The sequence below is a fragment of the Notolabrus celidotus genome, chromosome 14 (genome assembly GCF_009762535.1).
Source record: "Notolabrus celidotus isolate fNotCel1 chromosome 14, fNotCel1.pri, whole genome shotgun sequence".
In the NCBI taxonomy this organism is placed as follows: Eukaryota; Metazoa; Chordata; class Actinopteri; order Labriformes; family Labridae; genus Notolabrus; species Notolabrus celidotus.
The window spans coordinates 4,508,692-4,534,379 of record NC_048285.1 but is presented as its reverse complement, the minus strand read 5'-3'; the positions used below and the strand labels follow the sequence as shown (position 1 = coordinate 4,534,379).

The 25,688-nt window shown below is 42.7% G+C and overlaps 1 protein-coding gene and 1 long non-coding RNA gene across 6 annotated transcripts in view; one reads left to right on the top strand and one right to left on the bottom strand.

Moving 5' to 3' along the window:
• The window catches only part of smtnl (smoothelin, like), a 40,445-nt gene extending 19,932 nt beyond the window's left edge, over positions 1-20,513 (bottom strand). For 2 of the 5 annotated variants that reach the window (XM_034701662.1, XM_034701666.1), the window contains exons 1-2: positions 10,244-10,342; positions 9,032-10,041 (exon numbers count right to left, since the gene is read on the bottom strand). In XM_034701662.1, coding sequence (XP_034557553.1) covers positions 9,032-9,700 — 669 coding nt within the window. In that variant the 5' untranslated portion in view covers positions 9,701-10,041; positions 10,244-10,342. Of the gene's footprint in view, positions 1-9,031; positions 10,042-10,084; positions 10,107-10,243; positions 10,343-20,009 lie in introns of those variants that run through there. The other 3 variants (XM_034701664.1, XM_034701663.1, XM_034701665.1) reach the window with 3 other exon arrangements.
• Positions 8,846-10,436, top strand: LOC117825737. Its single transcript, XR_004633889.1, has 3 exons — positions 8,846-8,902; positions 9,052-9,253; positions 9,387-10,436. It is a non-coding gene; the product is annotated as an uncharacterized LOC117825737 (long non-coding RNA).
• Positions 20,514-25,688: the final 5,175 nt, after the last annotated feature.

Below are 25,688 nucleotides of genomic sequence, written 5' to 3'. Positions count from 1 at the left end.
CGGAGTCGTACAGGTAAAAGGTGAGGAGGAACGTCTAGGTGAGACTGAAAATGTGAGTGTTTCATGTTTATGTGACAAAAACGCAGAACAAGCACTTCTATGTAGAAAAGAATTTAAAATCCTTCTTTTAACCTACAAAGCCCTTAAAAATCAGGCACCCTCGTATCTTCAAGAGCTCATAGTGCCCTATTACCCCTCTAGAACTCTACGCTCCCAACATGCAGGCTTGCTAGTTGTACCTAAAATCTCTAAAAGTAGTATGGGAGGTAGAACCTTCAGTTATCAGGCCCCTCTCCTTTGGAATCATCTACCAGTCAGGGTCTGGAAGGCAGACACCCTCTCTACTTTTAAGAGTAGGCTTCAAACTTTCCTTTTTGATAAAGCTTATAGTTAGAGCTGGATCAGGCTTGGACCAGCTTTTGTCATGCTGCTATAGGCCTAGACTGCCGGGGGAACTGGCACACTGACACACTGGGATCCTAGCTCACCCTCTTCCCCCCAACCCCCTCATCACTTACTTTAACTCTTCCTGTCCCATTAAAGTTATTAACCATAGACCTTTCTGGAGTCCCTGAGCTCCATTGTCTCGTAGATTCCTCTGAGCTGCCGTAGACGTCCTCCTGCTGCGGACGATCTGGACTCCAGCTGATACTGACGTGCTGGACTCCAGCAGCAACAGCTTCTACGACTCTTCTCATCACTATCACTTCTCTCTCTTACTCCCCTCTATCTGTCTTTCCAGACCCAACTCAGTCGAGGCATGATGGCTGTCTAACATGAGTCTGGTTCTGCCTGAGGTTTCTGCCTGTTAAAAGGAAGTTTTTCCTCGCCACTGTAACTAGCTAAATACTGCGATGTGCAATGCTCATGGTGGATTAAGGTGGGGTCAGACTGAGTCTTACCCTGTCTTGAAGTTGGGTCTCTGTTCATAATTTGACATAGTGTGGTCTAGAACTCCTATGTTTGTAAAAGCGTCTTGAGATAACGTTTGTTGTGATTTGGCGCTATACAAATAAAGATTGATTGATTGATGATTAACGAGAGTAAATCGGAATGGAATGGAACCCAACGGAATGGAACGGAACACAATAGATCAAATACGTTTTTCAGAACAGAATTGAATGCTTCTGATTGGTCAAAACACTATAACGATGGTGATTAATTCTCAACATCAGAAGCAATGCTTGAGACGACCTAATCACACGCATCATATCAAATCAATCCACAGAAAGGAGTCTGTCACATTCCCCCTCTGCCTGTTGACACTGTGGTAAAAATGTTAGTGTGGTCTCTGATTGGTCTTGAGAGTGAGGAAATAATGACTGGCCCAGACGTGAGAGTAGCCTGAGGATCTACTGGACCCCAACCATCTCTGAGAGGTAAAAGTGGAGCAACATCCTCCTCTGCAATCCAGGCAATTTATGCCAGTCGCTGTAAAGTAAATGAAACCACATGGAGTGGTGATGACAGCGATACGTGGGGTATATCAGCGAGTAATGGTTCAGGTTGGACTGATAGAGAAGAGGAATGAGAGAAAGAATGAGTCATAGAGGAAGAGAGAGAGAGAGGGGTCGATTCTGTAATCCTGCAATGTGTTCACAATGAAGCACAAGAACCCGCACAATGGTCCATTGACACGCTGCTTTGGCACTGTAATTGGCTACAGTGGTGCTGTCTGCTGATGTGTGTGTGTGTGTGTGTGTGTGTGTGTGTGTGTGTGTGTGTGTGTGTGTGTGTGTGTGTGTGTGTGTGTGATGGTATACTAGGGTGAAACAAGAGAAAACAGAGGAGGAAGTGGAGACAATGTTGAGGAGGCTTGGGTCTTCGCCCCATAATCCTAATCTTCACTGACTCCAGTTACGGTGAACCATTAGAGGAGATAAAAGAGCCGCACAACTGCATCTTCACAAACCTTCCAGATGGAGACTCACACACACAATTACACACACACACACACACACACACACACACACACACACACACAGCTGGGTTACCGGCAAAGTGTTTTCATGCAAATTTCAATGTAATGAGTCAGAAAGGTTGTTAAAAGGATCAAAGTTAACTCGAACAAGAGCTTCCTGCAGGGAGTTTAATTCGTATTTTTGGTAAATATGCATCAGTCATTTTGTGTTTCCCTTTCACGTAATTGAATTTCCACCACAAGTGGTCACAAACATTTAACCCCAGACCTTCCTCTTTGTTACCTCTGCATCATAATGTTTAAATTGATCCTGAACTGGGAGTTTAAGTGGTTTGAAAGAAAGTTCCCACTATTATTTTTCCACCCCTGCCCCTCAAACACCACGAATACGCCCCTGCTCTGTTAACATTGCATGCTGTGTTAAAATGAAAACTAAGATTTCTGCACACACCATTATCTTGCACAGCAGTACAGCACTTCATTTATACATGTTTCTAGTAATATATTGCTTTTTATACTTTTAGTCTACAGTGTTCTTCTAAGTTCCATGTCTTTTTTATGCGTACACGAAACGAAAGACAGCTGCATCGTACGTGTAACTCTGAGAAGGTCAGCTTGGAAATGTAGCTCCTCTTGCCTCTACTGCTGCTGGCGAAGAGGAATAAAATATACTCTTACATGTGTAGTGAATATTATATTTTATCTTCATGCCTTTAAAAAAAGGGCCACATCTTTTATTTGAAATCATATAAAAGAATAAAGAGACACATTCAGATCAGAATAAAAGAGGATAAGTGTTCATAACTCATACAGATGCCAGCTGCAGGTGTGTGAGATTGTGCTGACGCGCTGCAGGTGTGTTTCAGCAGGTCTGTGAGTGTGTGTTGTCTCAGAAGGTCATGATGAAGCCGCAGCTGGAAGACAGACGCGCAGATACACACCTCGCTCTGGCACAGAGAGCTTCAGCTGGGAGTCGAGCCAGTGAGTGTGTGTGCATGTGCGTGTGTGTGGAGTCAATCAGGCTTGTTTGAACAGCCTACTGAACTTCATGTACTGTATCTCCCTCGTGTGTGTTTCTGTATCTGACAGGTGAGGATGTGGCAGAGAGAGCGAGCGTCGTTTATTCTTATGTAACAGGTCGAGGTGGTTATATTTAATGCCAAACTGTAAACTGTTGTTGCTTTTTGGCGCTTTGTTCACACGGAAAATGCCTTCGTGCATGAATATTCTGTAAAGAACACATTCATGGTCAGGTGTGTGGTGTTCCTCAGTGGTGCTACATTACAAAGTTATACTGCAGATTACTGGTCTGGCATGCATGCGCCTGCATTTCAGTAGATTTTGAAGATTCGTGTGCATGCAGATTATTTTTCTAACGTTGTCACAAGAGTGCAGATTATTTTTAAATGCAAAAGACTTTTCTGTTTATATTGAGGCCTTTACGTCTGAACCTTAGAAACAACCAAGCAATCTGATTGGACCAGATGCATTCAGTAAGTACTGTTAAAGAGTACATAGTCTACGGCTTTGTGCTGAGTTGCTTAAAGCCAATTCGGACACTCCAACAGGATCAATGCAATCTGGCTGATTTCGTCTCTGAGGCTTGTGTAGCACGCTGTTTGAACACGGTGAAATCCTCAGCGCCAAAACAACTCAGTGTTGAAAATAGTTCAACTTTTGGAACACTGTCGCACTTGTTGATGTCACTGCTTGATCTCTAGGGGCTATGACTTTTGATATCTGCTTTAGCAACATTAATGGCGGAGGTCTGTGTGGAGAAGAAACCATAGACTGTATAAAAAATTGACTTAATATCCGTGATGTCTCCGGCGGTGTCATATTGGAAATGCTGAACTCAACCTAACTTCCTACAATCTAGAGTGAGGTAAAGAGGCAGGCCATGAGCCTTTTCGTTAACAGCTACAGGGTGCCAGCCTGTCAATCAAGTCAGGCATGCCCTTATTTGGGCAAAACTCGCAAGATTAATATCTTCGAACAAACAGTGTTGTGTGCCAATAAAGAAATGAGATATTCAGACCCAAAATCTTTTTCAAACCAGGCTGTAAAAAATGTTTATTTCTGCTGTAAAGATCGTCTTCATTGAACGGGTGTGTATGTGGTTTCCAGTGTTTCTGCAGCCCGCCTCTAGTGGACGCTCGATGAACTGCAGTTTTTAACACTTCTGCATGGACTTCATATTTTAAGACCTTGGAAGAAACACAAGGTTTAGTTGAACACCTACATCCCGTTTTTCTGTCGTGACACTTTTCGTTATTTCTTCATGTGCCAAAAACCACTACTTCCTGCCCCCCTCGTCTCAGCTATAGCTCCTCCCACTTCAATTGCCCTGGCGCCGCAGCTCAGAGTATTTCTTCATCTCATGTTTTAATCAGGCGTGTGTGTGTGTGTGTTTTCTGCAGCGCTGCGTTTGGCTGACAGCAGGGGATCTCCCACAGCACAGACACACGGAAACAAAGGTGCCCTTGTGTTTTTTAGCTCTGACCGCACGATTTCACAGAGGATAACATTCCTCTGATGTATCCGCCACATAGTTTGGTAATTACAGGTACAGGACGAGTAGTCATGTGTATAATGTTTATAAGCGTGCATGTGTTTCTCACTTCTTTTTATCAATCGTTTCTTCTGCAATCTATATTAGTAACTGTGCTCCTATGTAACCTAAAACCTTCAAATAGTACACTTCTACTCAGTGTGCACGGAGGATTTCTGCAAGTATATTCACAGGTTATATGTGTGAGCAGTGAAAATTCAGATAATACAATTAATTTTAAGAAACGACTCTTCATATTTAAAATGAAACTTTCTCAATACGTGCCTCATTAATGTCAAACTTTGACAGAGCTTCCCCAAAGTCAAACACATCCTCTGTGGACGGCCTCCTGACATCCGAGTTACCCCCTGCAGCTTTGAAGAGCTTGTAAAGTACAACACATTTTGACACATGATTTACAGTCTCTGGTTTCAATGTTTACTTTGGGTTTTAAATGCAGCACTTAATAAAAGTTGTCATTATCTTCTGTTGACAGACAGAAAGGAACATTTAATACTAACGGACTAACACCTGCTCTGGAAGCGTGCACACACTGCCAGCTAGATATTGATATGACGTCTGAAGCTGGTGCAGAAATGGTAAATAGTTAAAGGGCATTCATTAACAGTTGGAAGTTTGCATTGTTACCGACTGAAGAGGAAGGATAAGTTTGTTTTAAAGAGTTAAGGTTTTGAAGTTTCTGCCTCTCACACCTTTCTATACTCAACGATTTCTGCAGCTTTCCAAAACGTACTTTCACACCCACGTCATTTTGTACACCAGATGTGCAGAGGTGAGGTAGAGCTGGGTTCTCCCTTATCTTTCAACTCCTTTTCTTTCATTTATTAACAACTATTTATGACCCTTTTAACTGAGCAAAACACCATGGGCCTCTTTCAAGCTCTGTGGACACGTGTTTGGTCATGTTAAATTAAATCATGCTCATTTTTGACGGTGTTTCCTTGTCGTTTTAAACAGTCACTCACGACAGATGGACTATAAACATGCTTCAGTTTCAGTCAATGCTATGCTTTATAAAGCTTACGGCCAAATTCCACCGGATCTGAAAGGTTTCTATTCTAGTCAATGTGTTAACTTCCACTGGATCCGCTCCGTTGTGTTCCGGCTGTGTCTCTGATCTGGCAGGTCAGAGTCCTCCGGATCAGATACACAAGATTTCTATTGTTGCCGGATGCTGGAGCACGACGCATCAATATCAGAGCAGATGGAGCGGGACAGGAAGTCAGGCACCAAAACAAAATGAAAACATCCGGTTAATTTTCAGAATAAAACACTCTGTGTTATCACCAGATCGTATTTCACTTAACTACAACAACAAACCGTCATGATGAGCGGAGCCAGGCCTGGAGTCAACAGGTCAGAGGTTTTCAGAGGACCAGAAAGACAACATGGATGAGGAGAGGAGGAGGAGAATCCTTGATTCAGTGATTACAGCGGGAAAACCTCAGTCACATGACTCCAGCTGTCCGGAGGTCCTTCTATGTGCTGCGAGCTGAAAATGCAACCGGTGAGTGTTGACGGATGAGAGAGCACGGAGCCGGACCGCAGTGGATTGGAGACAGACGGGACACGGATCTGGTGGAAGTCCCGGGTCAGCGTCCATGCACATAAATTTAGGAGCAAGTTTTCTTCAACAGTACCACACTGACTGCAGACTTGATGCCCAAATCCACTGAGTGATTGCACCTTTCCTAATGATTGTTTCTGAGCAGATGAAGACGCTCAGTACTTCACTCTTTCATACTAAACATGCAGAAGGTCAGAGGAAATAAGATGTGCTGCAAGAGAGTTTCGGAAAAAATGTGGTAAACAATCTGACAAAAACCCAGCAAGCTTAGTTCCTGGAATCGATGTGAAGATTGGCAAGTGTTTGCTTCACAAAATTCCTGAACAGTTGCAACACATAAACACAACCAAACCCGTGCAAAGGCAAACATCTTGATCTTCATCTGATCATGTCCTCTTCGAATTTCCAAGATTACATCAAGGAATAAGTCCTCCAAATCAGGACAGGTGACTGAGACATACAACAACCACAGGTGGGATGAAAGATGGGACTCTACTCCAAAAGAAAACAAGGTGAAGAAAGAAACACGTCCAATGATGGAGCAGGGTGATAACTTTTAGGGACTCCAGGAGGAGTTACGAGTCCAGCTCTAGAGGACACACTTTTATGAGCAGCATCCCACGATGACAGTAAAATGTATCCCTGATAATAACTCAGAATCCACTGAGCAGTAAAACACTGACACAGGCCATCTGGTCACCAAATGAAGCCATGATTTAAGCCAGACGCAGACACAACACAAAACCAGCTTTGATTGTTACGCCCCATTGATCGAGAAAATGTCAGCTTTCAAGGAACATAGGAACCACTCCCACCAGTGAGGGATTATATCAGTCAGAGGGAGTTTTATAAGACCAGAGGTTGGTTTTATTTTTACACCAGAACACATTCATTCAGGTGGAGCTAAAACGTATAAAATCCTAAAAATTGACTCACAAATTCAACAGGAGATGACAAACCAGAGCTTCTATTTCACAATGCTTATTACACATATTTGAGTCAGGTCTGAAAACCACACGACCGCACCAACCTCACCTCCCAGGAGCAACCCGACTCAAGTTACTGTACTTCATAAATCCTTTAACATCCCTGTGGAGGGCCATTGTGAAACCGCAGTGCCTCGTTTGACTGATCCACACAGCCACAACACAACATGGCTTCAGTAAAACTCACAATCTGCCTCTTTGCCACAGCTGCCCTCTCTTAAACTAGAAATTACATCCCAATTACTGGATTAGCTTCTCTGCAACTGAATATCTCCTTTCCACATGTGTTGCAGAGTAGCTGGTAATGGAGTTTGCAGCGGTGGGTCGGTGCAAATAAGTTAAATGGGTCTGTGTGCAGCAGCCGCCCAGGAGGTCACAAACTACAAACTGTCTCAAATTAACTTCAGATTAAGGATACGATTTCCAGCCAGTGGGCATTTATTCAGCTGCAAAGAGATGCATCAAAAGAACGTAGCTGCTGTAGTCTATATGTGGACATTGTGTGTTGTGATGGAGATTGCAGTAGTATGGCTAAACAGATGAAATCACTGAACTTTATGGTTAAAGTTGCTGTTGGTAGTCACGGAGTAAACATCTGTTTAGAGAGAGGGACTTCGAATGTCAACATTATCCCTCCCAACCAGATTTCCTTTTAGCCCCCCAACACAGATCGGCTTGTCCAGGCATGATAGTGCTGGACTCATAACCAATTAGAGGACGTAGTGGGGGCCGCCCCTTAACCAATCAGGACAGAGGATTGGAGATTAGCAATGATTGGTCCTTCATAATGGGAACGAGGGGAATAATAACATTGCTTGATACAAAGGCATTGGAAAACACAGAGATGTCGCAATAGTCATAAATTACTCCACTTACCGATGAGTAACGATGGGTATTATGACCTTTTCTCCAAACCCAGCAGAAAAAAAGTAACGTCTTTTACACCATTCCTACCAACAGCAGCTTTAAGTTGTCAAAAGCAATGTAAAATCACTGAAACAATGAGCTAAAGTAATGCTCAAATGGCTCAAACATCAGCTACATTGATGAGTTATCTAAAAAAAAAAAAGGCTTAAAAACTGTAGAAAAACAAAGTTACAGATAAAGAAATTGCTAGAAGCTGTTAGCTTAAGTTGTGGATGAAATCGGTAGCATTTCAAAAGATGATACCGTGAATTGTAAGCCTTTAGAAACTAGTTGAAACAGTTTGCCTAGCTAATGTGATATGGGTAAATTTTAGGACAGATAACAGATACAATATTTAGTTAGCTTCAAGTATGGACAATGGTTGAGATTGCTAGCTTATGGCTACACAATGAACATGCTGCTAGCTAAAGGAGTGGATAATGATGAACTCTAGGGTAAGCTTTAAGTAATAGTTAATGGATGAAATGTGTATCTATAAATAAGGAATTAAGTGTTTGGTTAGCTTAAGGTTATTGGATATGATAAATTTTCTTTTGCTAAATGTAAGCTGAGATGGTTAGCCGGGCTAAAAGTAATGGCTTCCATGCTAAATCAGATAGTTGTTGAAATAGACAGTTTGTGTTAGCTTAAAGTGTAGACTAATGAGCAAAGTGGCTAGCTTGACACATTAAAAACAAATGTAATGGATTGTGATTGAAAGTGTTAGCTAAGAGGTGGCTAAAGCAGCTATTTGATTTGATTTGCTAAAACAAGCAGTTAGCTAGAAATACTGGACACAAGGTTAAAGAATATGGATTTATGAATGTTAATGGATGACATAGTTAGATAAAAGTATATCATGAATGGTTAAGATGTTGTGCTCCTTTGACCTCTAGTGGCAGAAGTGTTTCTGCAACGTGATGTTTGAAACCAAACCCAACACTGAAAGTGTAAGTATGTTCTTAGATGTAATGCTGCTCATTTTCATAACCCGGGTGATTTATCTGTTTAGGATCTGACAGGTGTCATCATTAGAAGAGCGTGTTAGACCCTCTTCTCTGTAATCATGCATTACTCACATTAGTCTTGCTTGACACAGCGAACGTGGCTCGGCTGGAGAAGCGGGCGGCGGATGGACTGCTGCTCGACACGGGGCCCGTCACCATGGAGGAAACTCTGGAGCCAACAGGAGGACTGCTGGAGCTCGGGGAGGTGGAGAAGGCTGCAGGTGGTGATGCAGGACTGGACTGGCTGCTGTAGTTCTGGGCCGGGCCGCCCAGGCTGCAGGACTGTAAGTGGAGGTGAGCCTGACTCTGAGTGTGAGCCTCTCCTTTCCCGTAGATGACCTCCTTTATCTCCTGATGGTTCTCCTGAATGTCACTGAGGTGGTTCTTGTGGTTCTGACTGTGGTTGTGGTTGTTGTTGTTGATCAAGGTGCTCCTGTCACACGTCATCCCACTCAGGAGCTCCACCTGTTGGGTAAGAGTCTCTAGCTGACTCCTGAGCTGTCGGTTCTCCTGCTGGAGCTGAGTGACAGCTCGTCCTAGAGGCCCACTCAGGGTGGCTGTCTCCTCCATGCGACGCTCCATGCCCAGCTTAAAAACACTGACGTCCACATGGATCTCCCTGATGGCATCACGGAGGGTATTCTCAAAACGAGCCAGAGCATCACACACCGTCTCCCCCTCTGGGGAGGAAGAGCAGGGGTGACACAAGTCTCCCATCTCAGCCAGAGTTGGGGCTTCCATCCGTGCAGCTACGGCCACTGGTGACTCTCTCTGAACAGAAGTTAGATCCTCTTGTCAGTGGGGAATGTGTATCCTCAGTCAGTGCTGCTCAGGGTTTGGCTCGAGGGGAAGGGGGGTTGATGGACAAGGGCTGTGAGGTGAAAGTTTGCAGGGGGGGAGCAAACGTCTGCTCTGTTTTATCTTCACTCCAGATTATTCCTCGGAGGTGGTTTGTCCAGGGCTGCTCCTCCTTTAACAAGTAGAGATGTCTCTGTTGTCCGTCTGAAACACAAAGGGATGAGGCTTGACCTTTAGATGGTGAACAGCTGTAAAAACTCTAACAAGAACCAACCAATGAAGACCTGTGGACAAATGCAGATACATTAGAGAAATTTAAGCTCTTACTGGGTTCATTCAGAATCTCCCTAAAAATGTTGAAACACTGCAAACTGCTTCGCCACATTAAATTGCATTAAACCCAAACAGTGATGACAGCACACCTATCAAAGCCAACTAAGTATCCCAGCAGCCATATAACACAGCAGTGAAGTCATCCTCACTCACCCGATCCTCGCTTTGCCTCTTGATACAGTTCACTAAAAGTTTCCTCAGCTCTGAACAGCTGTAAGGGAGTGTGTGTGCGAGAGTGTGTGAGCTCTGCCGGCGCTCTGGTTTGTTTAAACTCTCAGGTTGATCACTCCTCCGTGCTTGACTGGAGGAGGGAGGAGAGAGGGAGGAGAAAGGGGGAGGGTGTCTGTGGCAGTGGAGTGAAGAAACAACATGGAAAGAGTAGTAAATGTGAGGGGAGGAGAGGGAGGGAGGGAGGAGAGGGAAGTGGGTCGGTTTGCTTTATATCCCTGCGCTGTGTAAACTATTGGAAGTGGGACTCCCCCCTCCTTCCTACTTTCCTGCTGCACTCCTCCTTCTTCTCCTTCTCTCCCTCTTATCAGGGGTATTATTCTTCAGCCCTGTGCAATATTTTCTTTCTCTGTCTCTCATTCCTTCTTTGTTAAGGGAGATGGAGAATGCCTGCCGTGTGGGATATTGGAGCTTAATACACAGCTGTGTTCAATTGTTGATTCTCATTGGTCTGTTACAGCATTCAGAGGTCTGTTATTTCACTATAGCACACTCTAGCTGATTAATTGGATGTATTTATCATTAAACTGACCAGGATGTCTGGGATACGATGATGTTTAAAAGTAATTTAATCCCGTCTATCCCTCTCTCCAACTCAGTCTCAGCAGATGTGTGTCTAACATGAGTCTGGTCCTGCTGGAGGTCTCTGCCTGTTAAAGGAAGTTTGTCCTTGCCACTGTAACTTGCTAAATGCTGCAAAGTGCTCTGCTCATGGTGGATTAAGATGAGATCAGACTGAGTCCTGTCTGTAAGATGGGACTGGATCTGAACCTGTCTTGATGTTGGGTCTTTGTTTATAATAGAACATAGAGTACGGTCTAGACCTGCTCTGTTTGGAAAGAGTCTGAGGAGAATGTTTGTTGTGATTACAAATAAAGATTGATTGATAGATCTCTCTCTGTCAAACGATCCCAGCCTGTCTAGTCAAGGCAGATGACTGTCCACCAGTGAGTCTGTGTCTGCTGAAGTTTCTTCCTGTTAATTGGAAGTTTGTTCTTGGAACTGTTGCTGGTCTCTGGAGCTGGTCTCTGGATCGTGGATTACGTTGAGTCCTTTTTGATAATTTTACAAAGCGTACAATCCAGAGAAGTCATCTCAAGTCACCACAAAAATGAATACAGCGTTAAAATTATGACAAACAAACTTAGATGCAAAAAAAGCTTTCACTATGTTAAGTTTATGAACCCTCAGGGGTGTGTGCTTGTGTGTGTGTGTGTGTGTGTGTGTGTGTGTGTGTGTGTGTGTGTGTGTGTGTGTGTGTGTGGGTGTGTCAGTGTGTGTGAAGGAGTGTGTGATAACAGCAGTGCAGCAGGGAGTGTTCGAGATGAGGAGGGGGTTTAGGGAGCTGATTTACTGGAAGACTGTCCCCCCACCTTCCTGTCTTTTAACTTACACACATGTACACACACTCACATTTAATGCATGACCAGAGTTTATGATAACAGCATCAGTTGATGAATTAATGAAATGGCAAGATAGTCAACACGACACTGCAGTTCCTAGCAGCATGACTCAGCTTTTTATCACCTTTAAGCTCATTGTTTTGGTAAGTACCACAGCTTTAATTTTGGTTCGTGTAGGATTAAAAAGCTGAGACATAAACACACTTTTTACCATGTTTCCAGGACGGAAAACAATTAACTAGCTTAAAAGCATAGCAAAACACTGTTTTTTAGGTGTTGGAGGAGACCAAAACAGAGCAAAAAGTAGAGAAATGGTGGACTTACATTTCTAATATGTACATCAATGAGACTACAACACACCATGCTGTTTTATGTCAGATGGATGATAATTAGGGAAATGTTTTGAGGAAGACAGTCACTTCATCAACTTTATAAAATAATAAACAAATGTTTTCTGTTCATGTGTGTGTCATTGTTCTGTTGCCACAAAAATAAAGCCTGCTCACAGTGACATTAAACTCTTTCATTGCTGAAGGCCTACTTCATGTCCCTCTGGTCCTCGTTTGGGTCTCTGGGCCCCACTTTAAGAACCCCTGCCTTCCAGTAACAGTGAGTCAGCAGGTAATGTGGTATGAACCGAATAAATCAGAGGGGTATGAAATGAAAAACTTGAGCTGTCGTCACTACAATACTTCTCCCTGAACTGCCTCCTGCGGCCGTTTTCATTGTTGTGATAATGACTGAATGTGTTTTAGTTCTGTGATGCAGACTCCCTCTGAGGTTGTAAACGTCCAGTCCAGTTACAGAGGAACAGAGGTCACATACTTTTCACAGAGTTCAACATACGGAGGCTTTCTTTGGGTAAGCTGGCTCCTTAAAAACTTAAGCCCCCGTTAGAAACAACAGGTATCATGAAGCGGTCCAATTCTAAATCAGGTTATATAAACTACAGGAGCTTTGATGTGTAGCAGAGGACTCTGCTGCAGAGCCTCAGGCAATCCCATGAAAGGGGGCAGGTAGTGCATTATGGGTACTATATTTTAGCTGCTATTATGAATCCCTCATAGAAACTGGAACATGGAGAGGATTGGAAACCAGTAACGGCCAAATTCCACCAGACCTGTGTCCGGTGCGTCTCCGATCCGTCATGGCACCGGATCTGGTGATAGGTTTCTATTCTAATCAATTTGTTAACTTCCACTGGATCCGCTCTGTTGCATTCCGTTTGAGTATCTGATCCAGCAGGTCGGAGCCCTCCGGATCAGATACACAAGACTTCTGTTTTTGCCGGATACCGAAGCACAACGCATCAATCTCAACAGAGCAGATGGAGCGGGACAGGAAGTCAGGTTTCACCAAAACAAAATGAAAACATCCGGTTAATTTTCAGAATAAAACACTCTGTGTTATCACCAGATCGTATTTCACTTAACTACAACAACAAACCGTCATGATGAGCGGAGCCAGGCCTGGAGTCAACAGGTCAGAGGTTTTCAGAGGACCAGAAAGACAACATGGATGAGGAGAGGAGGAGGAGAATCCTTGATTCTGTATCGACCGTGGGGAAACCTCGTTCACATGACTCCAGCTGTACGGCGGTCCTGCTCTGTGCTGCGTTCCAAAAAGCAACCAGTGGGTGTTGAGGGACGAGAGAGCATGGAGCCGGACCGCAGCGGATCGGAGACGGACCGGACCGGACCCGGATCTGGTGGAAGTCCTGTGTAAGAAGTCCAGGTATGCCAAGGGGTCGAATAAAGAGGCGCTAGAAACATGACACTCACGATTTAACCGGTATCATCAGAAACTACAGGATCTGTCTCGTCATATTTTGTGCACGGCTGCTTTTTGAGGTATCAATGACTTACACAGTTTCAATTGGGTTAAGCAATTTGCAGTTTTCATGCAGACGTGTAGCCCTTGTTTTTTATCACCATTCTGCCAGCTATCCAATCCATACTGCACTTGAGCCCAGCCTATCGTATCACTGATAGTTGTGAGCTGCAGACTGACCTACTGCTTGCAACCAATTTTGTGCTTTGTGAAAAGTTTCTTGGACAACAATAGATTAAAAAAACGACTCCATGAAGCTGAATTAAAGTCAGAACTCATTAAACATTAAGATAGAGCCAGCTTCTTCACACTGAAACTCTAGCTTGAAGACATATTCATTAATCTCTCTTTGTGGTTCGCCCCGCTGGTCCTCCAACAGTTAAACTACTTGTTGATATTACAGAGACATAAGAAAACACACTTCCTCCTCTGTGCAGGGCGTCTGTCTCTACTGATTAAGTGTGGATAAGGTCACGTAGCAGCCGGGAAGACATTTGGGGTTCATGATATATAGCACACTCATGAGTTTACACATATCTCAAGTGTCAAAGACCAGACAGTGAAGTCAAGTTTTGGCTTGATGTCCATTTCTCTACATTTTGGTCACAGTTCAGATCCTCTCTCTCATTCGTCATGTGAGATATTTCCTCAGGCCGTCTCAGAGTGAGGTTTAACATCACGACAGTGAAACAAAACTGTAAGACCTCAGATCTAATCTGTCCGAACACAGATCTCAGGTGGAGATAACCGCCTCCAGGTGCTCGCAATGTTGCTCAATAGTTCCAAACAAGGACGAGACGAACACGGCATAAACTGATGACACATTTGGATGTCATACAGGTTCTCACACGGGTTTATCTATACAGGAAAACATGAGGATGACTGCATGTCACGGCTCATAAAATTCCAACATGTAAAGACAAAACAAACATCCGTCATCATGAGGAAGTTACATTCGTGCACCTTCACTTATTTAGAATCAAACATGAATCAAAAATATGCTGACAAAAGGACATAATGTAGCTCTTGTTCTTTATTTTTGTGAATTTATTGTGTACACTTGATCTTAGTCATTAAAGTCATGTTTGAGGTTTTAAAGGGATAGTTGATTTTTTATGAGGTGGGGTTGTATGAGGTACATGTCAGTAGTAAATGTATTAGCCACCAGGGATGCTTTGTTGAGAATCCAGCTGGATTTGTAACATTATGATATGCTCTTTTGGACATTTGTCAGTGCTTTACTTTGCTTCAGAAAGCGTATTTGTTTTCGCACCATTCTGGGATGCTGCACGTACGTGTTCGTTCACCTGCAGGACACTAATCAACTTGACTTTTGCCCGGTACATTGATTTTGATTCTGTACATTTTGATACTTGTGCATCTTAATTCAAGATCATTGAAGCAACATTATTAAGCTGACACAGTAAAATCTGCAGAGTTTGACTTTTTAGCTCAAGCAGCAACCTCCAGTCTTAAAATATGACACCAATGCGGAATTGCAAAAAAAGGCAGTTCATCGAGCGTCCACTAGAGGCTGGCTACAGAAACACCGGAAGCCACTTACACACCAATTCAAAGAAGACGATCTTTACAGCAGAAATAAACATGTTTACAGCCTGGTTCAAAAAACAGTTTAGGTCTGAATATATAATTTCTCTATCCGCACACACTGTACTGGGGGTTCATTTTTTTTATAACTCTTTATTTTTTGAAGATATTAAACTTAGGAGTTTTGCCCAAATAAGGACATGGCTGACTTGATTGACAGGTGGGCATCCTGTAGCTTTCAGCGAAAAGGCTAAAGGCCCGCCTCTTTACCTCATACTATTTTGGATGAAGTTAGGTTGAGTTCAGCATTACCAATATGGCTCCCGCTGACGATTGGCTTCCAAACAGCGCTTCAGAAACAGATTGGTGACATCACTGATACGACGTCCATTATTTATACAGCCTATGGTTCAGTTCCATCTTCCTGTTCAGAATCTAACAAAGTGTATTCTGATAAGGTAAACATATAGTGTGGACCATGGGGTGTGTCATTATGCAACAAAAAATCGTTGAGAGTTGTAAACATACTCTGAAGACGCTCTTCCGTTCGGCTTTTCTGGTTTAACTTCTAAAAATTGAAGAAAGCGGGTAAAACAGCTGCCTCCAGCTCTGGATGGTGAGTGATGCAGTCCCATTCCTGAAAGCAGGAGCTCTCTGGGTTCACTGTTTACACACCTGCACCACCAGGTAACTTTGGATCTGCTCTCCTGTTTGCTTGGGAGTATTATTCTTTCTCTGTAAACTCTGGCTCATAAGGGTGAATGGCACCTCATCGTCATTGTCAGAATCCCTCATGTTTCAGTTTGATTGTCTAGTTTGAAGCCTGCAGACCTGAACAGCGGATTAGTACGCTGCAGGAGGAAGAACATGCACATGATCCTGATTTTTAGCATCAGTTTGCAGCTGGCATCTTGAAAGGAGAGCTCAGCGCTGTACTTAAGTGAACAATCTTTGAGAGATGGTCATTAGAGAGAAAGCTGTTTATAATTAAGTTGTTAATTATAGGTATGTTATGTTGAACACACTGACACTGAACTCTACCACACTGCCTCGGTCCCCTTTAATTTCCCCTCTATCATCATCCACATCCCCCCGTCCCGTAACTCTCTGAGGGTGTTTGGGCGCACACACACACATACACACACACACACACACACACACACACACACACACACACACACACACACACACACACACACACTAACACTTAAACTCTCTACGTCAGCTATCGTCTCATATCACCAGAATCCACTTAATCACACACACACACAAACACACACTGTAAAAAGTAACATGAGGGCTTTGAGTCCGCCCACAGAGAACAGCGTATGTCACAGCTGCTAAAACTGAAACCAGATATGTCCACACTCGCTCAAATTCCCATAAACGCTCATAAACACACGCACATAACAATCTCCTGTATGAGAACAAAGCTGATCTTTGGCTGGACGTGAGAGTGAGTCAGAAGACATGGGGGTTAGCTTTAATCAAAACTGCTGCTGATAATCAACAGAGAGTAGACCGCATTAAAGGAGCTTGTTCTTTAATCCGTAATATTAGATGCGCAGTGTATCGTCTGTGCGTCTATCTGAGGACTGGCTAAATGCATTTACAATGACTGCTCCATAAGGGACAGTTTTATGCTAATTGTATCACTTCTTCTCTGATTCACTTCACATTGCAGTATTTTGATTTTTGGTCACTTTATTTTTCTATATAGCGGCTTATGTTTCATCCAAAAATCCATGGTTCCTGCAGAGAGTCTGTGATTGCTTGATGGCAGGCAGGTGTGCTGATTGTGAATTCACATCAGGTGAGTAGAGACTGAAACTGACAGAGTATAAAAGGAGGAGGAGAGGAAAATCTACCCTTTCAATCTTTATCTATATAGCGCCAAATCACAACAAATGTTCTTCAGAGACGTTTTTACAAACAGAGCAGGTCTAGACAATACTCTATGTTCTATTATTAACAAAGACCCAACATCAAGACAGGATAAGATCCAGTCCCATCTTACAGACAGGACTCAGTCTGATCTCATCTTAATCCACCATGAGCAGAGCACTTTGCAGCATTTAGCAAGTTACAGTGGCAAGGACAAACTTCCTTTAACAGGCAGAAACCTCCAGCAGGACCAGACTCATGTTAGACACACATCTCAACCATTTCTATCTACACTGATCACATGTATTTTAACCTCTTACATTAAAGTATCAAACAGATGTTGTTTCCTCTTGTGTGACTTTTTAATTACAAAATGTGAAACAACAAAGCGTTAACATTTTAAAAGATGTTTGTCCAAAGTCAACATTTTCTTTTTTTAACTTTTTTTTTTTTCATTTTTCACACAGAATGACAAGACATGATAACTTCAGGGGTTACAGCTTAGTGTCTGACATTCACATTCAAGTCATGTGTGATAGTGATGAGCAGTGTCTCTTGTATGCAGTCCATTTTGCCCAGGGTTGTTCATATAGTCCTGCCTTCAGTCTTAAATAATGAATCAGTTTTTCAATGGAGTTTATATCCTCGATTATGCCAAACCACTGTCCTGGTTGAGGGGGGTCACATTTTAGCCAGTGCCTTGTGATGGCTTTCTTACATGCCAGGATCAAGACTTTAAAGAGATAGGTGTCCTCCCTTAGAATGAAATCCTCAGGCGGCAGTCCAAGGTATACAGCCCGTGGGACCTTAGGTATCTTCAAGAATCCAGATAACACTGTCCCAAAATGTTTGAATTTTCATACACGACCTAAAGTCATCATTTCCAGGACTAGTTGTGGAGAAAATACTCCCCCGGAATGCAAAGAAAGACACCAGCAGCCCCAAGAGTAGTTTTCAACACAAGTCCCGCCTCTGACAAACAAATAGCCAATCATAGTTCAGGATTTTTGAGTGGCACCTGAGGGGGCCAATCAAATTTCATGGGGGGGCCCATGCTGCACCTTGTTGTTCCTCTGGATCCACCCCTGGAGGAATGTTTAATGATGGTGACTGTTCTAGTTTATTACACTCAAAGACACTATTTTCTGATTTAACATGTTGTGAAAGACTGAAATGTGAATTAAAGTTCTCTACAAGCCTCGGAACAAAATATCAGTGAAAAGCCAAACCACCAAACGTGGTGACTTTTTCAGGAATGCCGGTCTACGCACTGCTCTCTTCAACACTTCCCATCATTTTTTGGTAGTGGTCGAAAAACTGAACAGAGTGCCTTGAGTTATGACGATGCGTCTGGTGATGACTCTCTTGCTGGGATGTTCATGTATGACATTCCCGAAACTTAAAGACCTGAATGACCTGAAGTGGTCTAGGATGTAAGGGGTGTCTGTGTGAAAGAGGTTTCAGTGGGAGAACTTCCCAAAGAAATCCAGTCTGGTCATATGTCTGTTCATCAACTCACTCCCTGTAAACAGAGGACGGCTTGGCGGCGACGTCTCTGCCTGGAAACCAACAGAGAGACGCTCACAGTCATAAGGCCGTGCCAGGCAGAGCGCTGCAGGCTGACAGACAGGCTACCTGCTGGCTTTGATCCCGGTCTGCTGCTCCTACCTGTCTGTGTGTTAACAGACATCACATCCCAACATCAACCACTCAACACGCACCGCCTCGACCCACCCGCGACATCAGAGTTTCCATGTGAACCTGACTAAACAGCGCCGTGGGGCCGACAGCCAACTCATGATGTCATTCAAAGTTTGAGTGTAATGAAGTGCAGATGGAGCGGAGAGAGAGAGGGAGCCACTGACACAGAAATGCATTGTTTTCAGTTCAATTTGTACAAATCTGCTGTATGTGTCAAGTTTGGACTAAATCTTGATAAGTGTTTTGGCAGAGCGGATTCAGATCTCGTACGACCACCCAGAGAACACGGAGTCGTTCTTATTCACACATTAAGAAGCATTAGGTCAGTTAAAGTCTGGAAAAGTAGCTCTGACCTGTTCCCATGGATGTAAAAGCTATTGTGCAAGCTCATATCTCAATGTAATCAAAGGAAATGGCTCTTTTTTGGTCACTCAGCTGATTTTATTTTGTGGTATCCCTTTTAAAACTTGAGACTGAACCGTGTAACCTCGTGTAATCAGGCTGATGCAGAGAGATCTCCAGGGAGGAGAGAGATATCAGAGAGACATGGACAGTGTGTCCTCTGCAGGATTAGATACGTGTGGAAGCGGACAGGCCCCTAATGTCAACAGAAGAGAGGATACAAGGAACCACTGTGAGGATGTGAGCTCAAGATACGGACAAACTTAAGGAAGTATACTGTAGCTGTATTCACGCGTTCACTATACTCATAAAAACGTGCCCAAATTTTCATCTTATACCACCAGCTACTTTGGTTCACCACAAGTTAGTCGGCAGGGTGATGATGTTTGTGTCATGCCACATATGCAAAGCTGGAGGAGCAGCAATGAAGATATGAATGCAAATACTTTCAGCATGCAACATCAAATATTACGTTATTTATTATCCCTAATCTGACCGCCTCCTTTGAAGGGAGACTCATATTTTCATGCAAACTCTACAGAGAGCTCTGCAAATGCAAAGCTAATGCTGCAGTGAGTCCTGCATCACAGTTTTTGAAGCGTAAGGCTGCAGACCAGCTTCCATGTTCGACAAGTTCCGAGTCAAATGAGCAAAAAGTAGCGAGTGTGTAGTTTAATGTTTTCCCAGGAGTCATTTTACGTTGAACACCAATAAAATGATGATGGCGTCTTTACCAGAAAGTGTGTTTAAGTGTGAGATGATGTCACTCTCCCACAGTGAGCCAAAACACATCTCGGTCATATCCATCAATTGTTCTCCTTCTGCCATGTACACACTCACACACACACACACACACACACACACACACACACACACACACACACACACACACACACACACACACTGCTCTGCTGTATCACAACCTGCCAGCGTGTCCAGATCAGCCCTTCAGCTGGCAGCAGAGCCCTTATTCAGCATGACATCACCGTTTCCTCGTCCAGGCCCCGGAGCCTAAAACACACAATGAAACACACACACACACACACACTCACGCATCAATGCATGTACGGAGAAAATTAGCAGAGTTTTTTAGAGGTCATCCATCACCCCGAAAGTTCGGAAAACCAACATCATTAGCTCGAGACGGCAGCAGAGCTTCATGTAATCTGTGAGCTGAAAACACAGGAGGAGGTTTGTTAGAGCTGACGTCAGACGCTGCAGCTACACAAAAACAACAAAAACAAAAGGAGGTACTCATGATGTCAACGAATGGAGCTCAGGTTCAGTTCAGGTTTTCACATGAGGACATGTTGAAGACTGTTTCTGAGTTAGAGATGAATCATTGTACTCAATACACACAACATCAAACTACAACACAACAAATGTGTCTGTAGCAAGAAACCGCAGTCAGTCTGTGTCACCACAATCAGATGAGAAATTTCTCACTAACCCAAACACAAGTGTTGCAAGCACAAACACGCACACACAAACACGCACACACACACACGCACACACAATGTCAACACACTCTAGATTCATTGGCTCTTGGGAGTTCTGATAAAACTCATCCTGAATGACCTCATTTGTACAGCAAAGTGAGGGAACAGACAGACACTGAGAGTTTCAGTGTGTGTGTGTATGTGTGTAAAACAGACATTATTGCAGGGAGAGAGTGCTCGTACTTCCCTGAAGTCCTTTCTTGCTGGTTAACAGTCTGGGAATCTTTCCTGGCACAGTCTCCCATGTTGCTCGACTTGGCCTCCCGACTAACTGAACTAACTGGACGACAAACAAGAAGTAGAAACAAAAGTGAAGCCAAAACCACCTCACGACTGGCGCTGCCATATTGCACTGGCGACGTAATTTAGAGCCAGAGTCTGTGCGGTAAATACAGCTGGTGTAAACCATGAAAATATGGATGGCACATCAGCCTTTAGAGCTCCCCCTGGTGACTGGCTGCAGTACAGGTCATAAGCTCCGCCTACTCCATGTTAACAGATGGAGCATGGATCAAACTGAAAACACTTTTGTTGACCAATGATGCTCCTTCAGCATTTTTTTTGACAGAATAACAGTCAGATAGCATGTTTGAGAAAAATGAGATGTGCCTTTTATTTTTAAAGTTTATCTCATGTCCCATCTGTTAACATGGAGGAGGCGGAGCTTATGACCTATACTGCAGCCAGTCACCAGGGGGAGCTCTAAATGTCTCAGCTTCACTGTCCTGCTGTTCATCATTTTATTATACAACCTTTAACACACATTTACACTCACACACACACACACACTCACACACATCTGTTCTCCTCATTTGCAATTAAAACTGAGCCTAATAATCCTGGTGTCAGCAGGACCGACGTTGTGGTCACCGTGTCACCACAGAGTACATTCCCCTCCATAACCCTCTCTCCGTATGATTCCATCCTGAGCACCACCTTCTCTTAAAATCAGCGATGGATTCCTCCAAAGAAGTATTTGGACGTCTGTTTTTAAATTATAGTGCTCGGCGTGCGGTGGGAGGCTGTTTGGAAAAAAAAAAAGAACATCTTTCAACCTCGTCTTCCCGCTGACAAGGCGGCTTTGATAAGTGAATCAGATTCATGTTAGATTACGCAGATTCAGACTGAGAGAGAGAGACTTCCATAAAAGTCTTGGAAAATGTGGACTGGATATGTCAGAGTTTAGTCTCCCAAATAAAGAGGCTTTTAAAGTTAAAGGAACCTCAGAGACACCAACAAGCATAACAACACATTCTCATAAACACCTTATAGAGATATGCACATCTTTCTGTGCAGGATCCCTCGAAGCATCTGTTTCAAGGAACCCTTATGCAAATTACCTTATTATGGTCATTTTTTCTGTCCAGGCAGGGTGAGGCCTGTAAAGAGTCCATGTTGAGGCACTCTTTAGTGTCAGTTTGAAGGTCTTTATTCTCTCTTCAATGCACTGAGTTCTGATTAAAAGTGTCCTTAGATCAAGTTGCCGTTTGCCTAGTGGTCCAAGCGCGCACCCCATTTACAGAGGCTATAGCCCTCGTCACAGAGGTTGTAGGTTCGATTCCAGCCTTGACCCTTTGCTGCATGTCCTCACCAACTCTCTGCTCCCCAGATTTCCTGTCTCTCTTCAGCTGTCCAATCAAATACAGTCAAAAATGCCAAAAAATAAAACTTAAAAAAAAAAAAGTGACCCTTGGTGTTTGTTTTCATCTACAGCTTTAGAGTTTGTTTCGGGGTACCCTTCAGCATTTTAAGATACTGTTTTGTTACCCCTAAAATTCAGCAAAGTCTGTTTATAAAGCACTCCTTAGCGTCTATTTTAAAGTACCCTTTAACATAATTTTCAATTCATCATTCATTCGTTTCTGAATTCTCTCTCTTATGGACAAATTCCACCATTCCACCTGGTCCGTTTCTGATCCGTCACAGAACCGGATTGGATAGGTTTCTATTCAAGTCAATGTCTTAACTTCCACTGGATCCCATTTCTTAAAACTACCTTAGACAAAACAAGACATTTTTTTTATCCACTTGTGCATCTGGCCAGTTTTAAAGTCAAATGTGGCTCTTGAGCTCTGTTTTTGGTCTCCAACACACCGAGAATTAATTTTCTCACATGTGCACAGAAATGTTGTTTCTCGACGCCTGAAGTCAGAAAGATGTGTTGTCTGTCACATTCTGTGATTGCTTGAAGGTGTAACAGGTAACTCAGAGTTCAGTTTTCACTCAACTCATGTCCGACATGAGGATGATGTCGACGTCAGTGAACGCAACTCTTTCACCAAGCCGAGCGCAGTGACCATGGAGCCTCTTCATCGTGTTACTTTTTCCCTCAGAGAGTGCCAGCTTCTTGAACTATCCATGACTCTGTGAAACCCAGTCCTACCCCAGGAGTGTTTACACTATGTGCCCTTCAAGTCTGTGTGTGTGTGAATGTGTGTGTGAGAGTGTGTGAAGGGAGTTAACACCCACTCCGACTTCCAGCTGGAAGCGACCATTTCAAAGTTATGGCACACAATGGAGACATTTAAAGCCGATCTGAGAAGCATACACGAGGGAGAGTTTGACACACTAAGGTCCACTATCAATTACAGTTAATCCCTTCAGTTTCCATGTAAACACAAACACAGGGAGACATAAAAGTTAAATATAGTTGTATTCATTTTCAATCACATCCTCTCTGGTTTCCAAATAAGTCTCCAGAGCGTACACAACAATGTCATCACATAAATTAGATTCTTTGCTTCCAAACCAACACATCGTTTTTAAATGAAAGCCTCCTTTATGAAGCGGTCCGTTTACTTTGACTGTTTCATGACGTTTGGTGCATAGCTCTGCGATGACACAACCTTGTTTTACGATCTGACTTAACTGTTGGTTTGTGGCACACCGTATAAATCATATTTCACTCTCTCTCTCTCTCTCTTATGCAACTTGAGGTTTTTTTCATCTTGAAAACTAGAGCGTCCAAAGCTGCTGCCAGCCAAGCCAGAAACTGCACACATGAGCTCATCGCCCCGAGCTGCTTCATGCATTTCTTTTTTTTTTTCCTACTTGTTGAGATTTGGTGTAAATTTGACCTCCTTAAGAGAAACTGTGAGGGCAGAGAGGAGAGTTTGAACACGAGTCAAGGTCCGTTAGCTGCTTTGCTTTTCCAAACACCCTTTGTGTTGGAAATCCATCTGGTGTTATTCCAGATCTGTCACAACAGCTCAGGAGAGGAGAGCCAGACGGTCAGACCTTCATTAGAGGTGTTTATTATTCAGAGATCATAGGATCCCTGCGCTGGAGTCAAGAGAGCATCAAACCAAGGTTTCAACAATGAAATCAGATCGAAACGTCTTTGACAACAATCAACCAATCAGTCGTGGAATCAATACGTCAGTTTCTCTCTGCAGTCTGAGGAGTTTCATCCACCTGTGATTCCAGTGGCGTACTCAGGCTGTTTGAGAGGTGGTACTCGCAGTTTAGGATGAATTTAAATGTGTTGAAGCAGAGCTGGCAACAGGGGAGTCCGAAGAAATTTTATGCAGCTAACACTTAATTCCTGCATTCTGGTGAATATTTATGAGACTATTTGTGCAGGAAATTGAATTATGAAATAGGAAAACACAAAACTATTGATTTATTTCTATATTATTGATTATAGTACAAAATTAACATGACATAATGAACTACATGGGTATCCAGAGGGCACTTTTTCATGCATTTTCCTCTGAGAGGGCCCCAGAGAAGCAATTTTAAATGTTTAATCTACTACAGTGGAATCCATCATATCCTTTCGGACCTGATGGAGGGACACCACTTAGTGATTCAGCATGCATTTGCTGTATACACGTACTCGTCATACGTTTGTTTATGAAGCCTCCTGTAGTTGAAGTCATCGTGGAGGAGCTGGGTTGTATAAATAAACTGGAGTTTTATCAGATCTATGAAGAAAATTATTAATAATTTTCCTATTTTTATGAAAAACCCTGAACATTATGAGGAGACAAACAAATTATTTATTATTTTTAAAGACAGATCTTTAACTTCTCAAGATATTTAAAGGTTCATGTAAAAACTCAGGATAAATATTACATTTTTTTTTTTTTTTTTTTTTTATCACTCAAATGTTTTCATTGAGTTTACTTTAAATTCAGTGTTTGAAATGTGATTTATAGAAATACAGCTACCGTGCCTCGAGCTAAAAATTCAGTGACAAAAATAAAGTCAGACGAGAGTTCAGACAATCAAAGACATTTTATTACTCCAGGAGATTTTAATAACGCCACACATTTAATCAAAACATTTGATAGCTTCAACTTCCTCTTTGTTTGATTTCCTCATTAGATAAACTGTTTCCTCATTTCTTTCATCAAGCTCCTGAGAGGTTTTGAAAGTCTAACTTGGCAGATTTTACCCTTTTACATTTGTAGGAAAGTTTCTCGCATCCATTTACTTTAAATATCTCGCTGGGACATGTAAGGAAAACCTCAGGGTGTTATAAATTATAATTTATAAATCATCAATCCGGTCGCAAAATGTCCTGTTTGCTTTTGTGGCTCATAAAGAAGCATCAATATAAGTTTTACTCTATTTGATGATAGTTGAAACTCCTCACAGAAGCTTCAAATATGGATCTAAATCTATCTCTGAAACACCTCGTAGGTTTGTTATACATAAAGCGTTAATATTAATAATAATTAATATTACGTTAATACCCAATAGAGATCCCATCACAATATTTCACAGCAAAACTCATCATTTTGTTTTCATATTTCCTTTTTTAATCAACCTTTCCTGAGACAGTTTTTTAAAATATTAGCATCATGTATTAACATCAGTGTTTTCTTTCCAGGAAGGACGGGCAGGAACATGTGACCTGCTGCGCACAGTGTGGCACAAACACAATGATCCACTTGTAAAAGAATCACTCCATGTCATAACATCAGTCAGGTGCCTTTCCACTGAGAATGCTGCATTTGACCTATTTAAGGGCCTGTTTACACTGATGGAGTTTTTTTGCACTGGCAACATCCAGAACCTCAATTTCAGAGCAGCTCTCATCACTTCTTGATAGATCTGTTTTAAATTGCTCAATGTTTGCTTTCATTAGAGGGGATT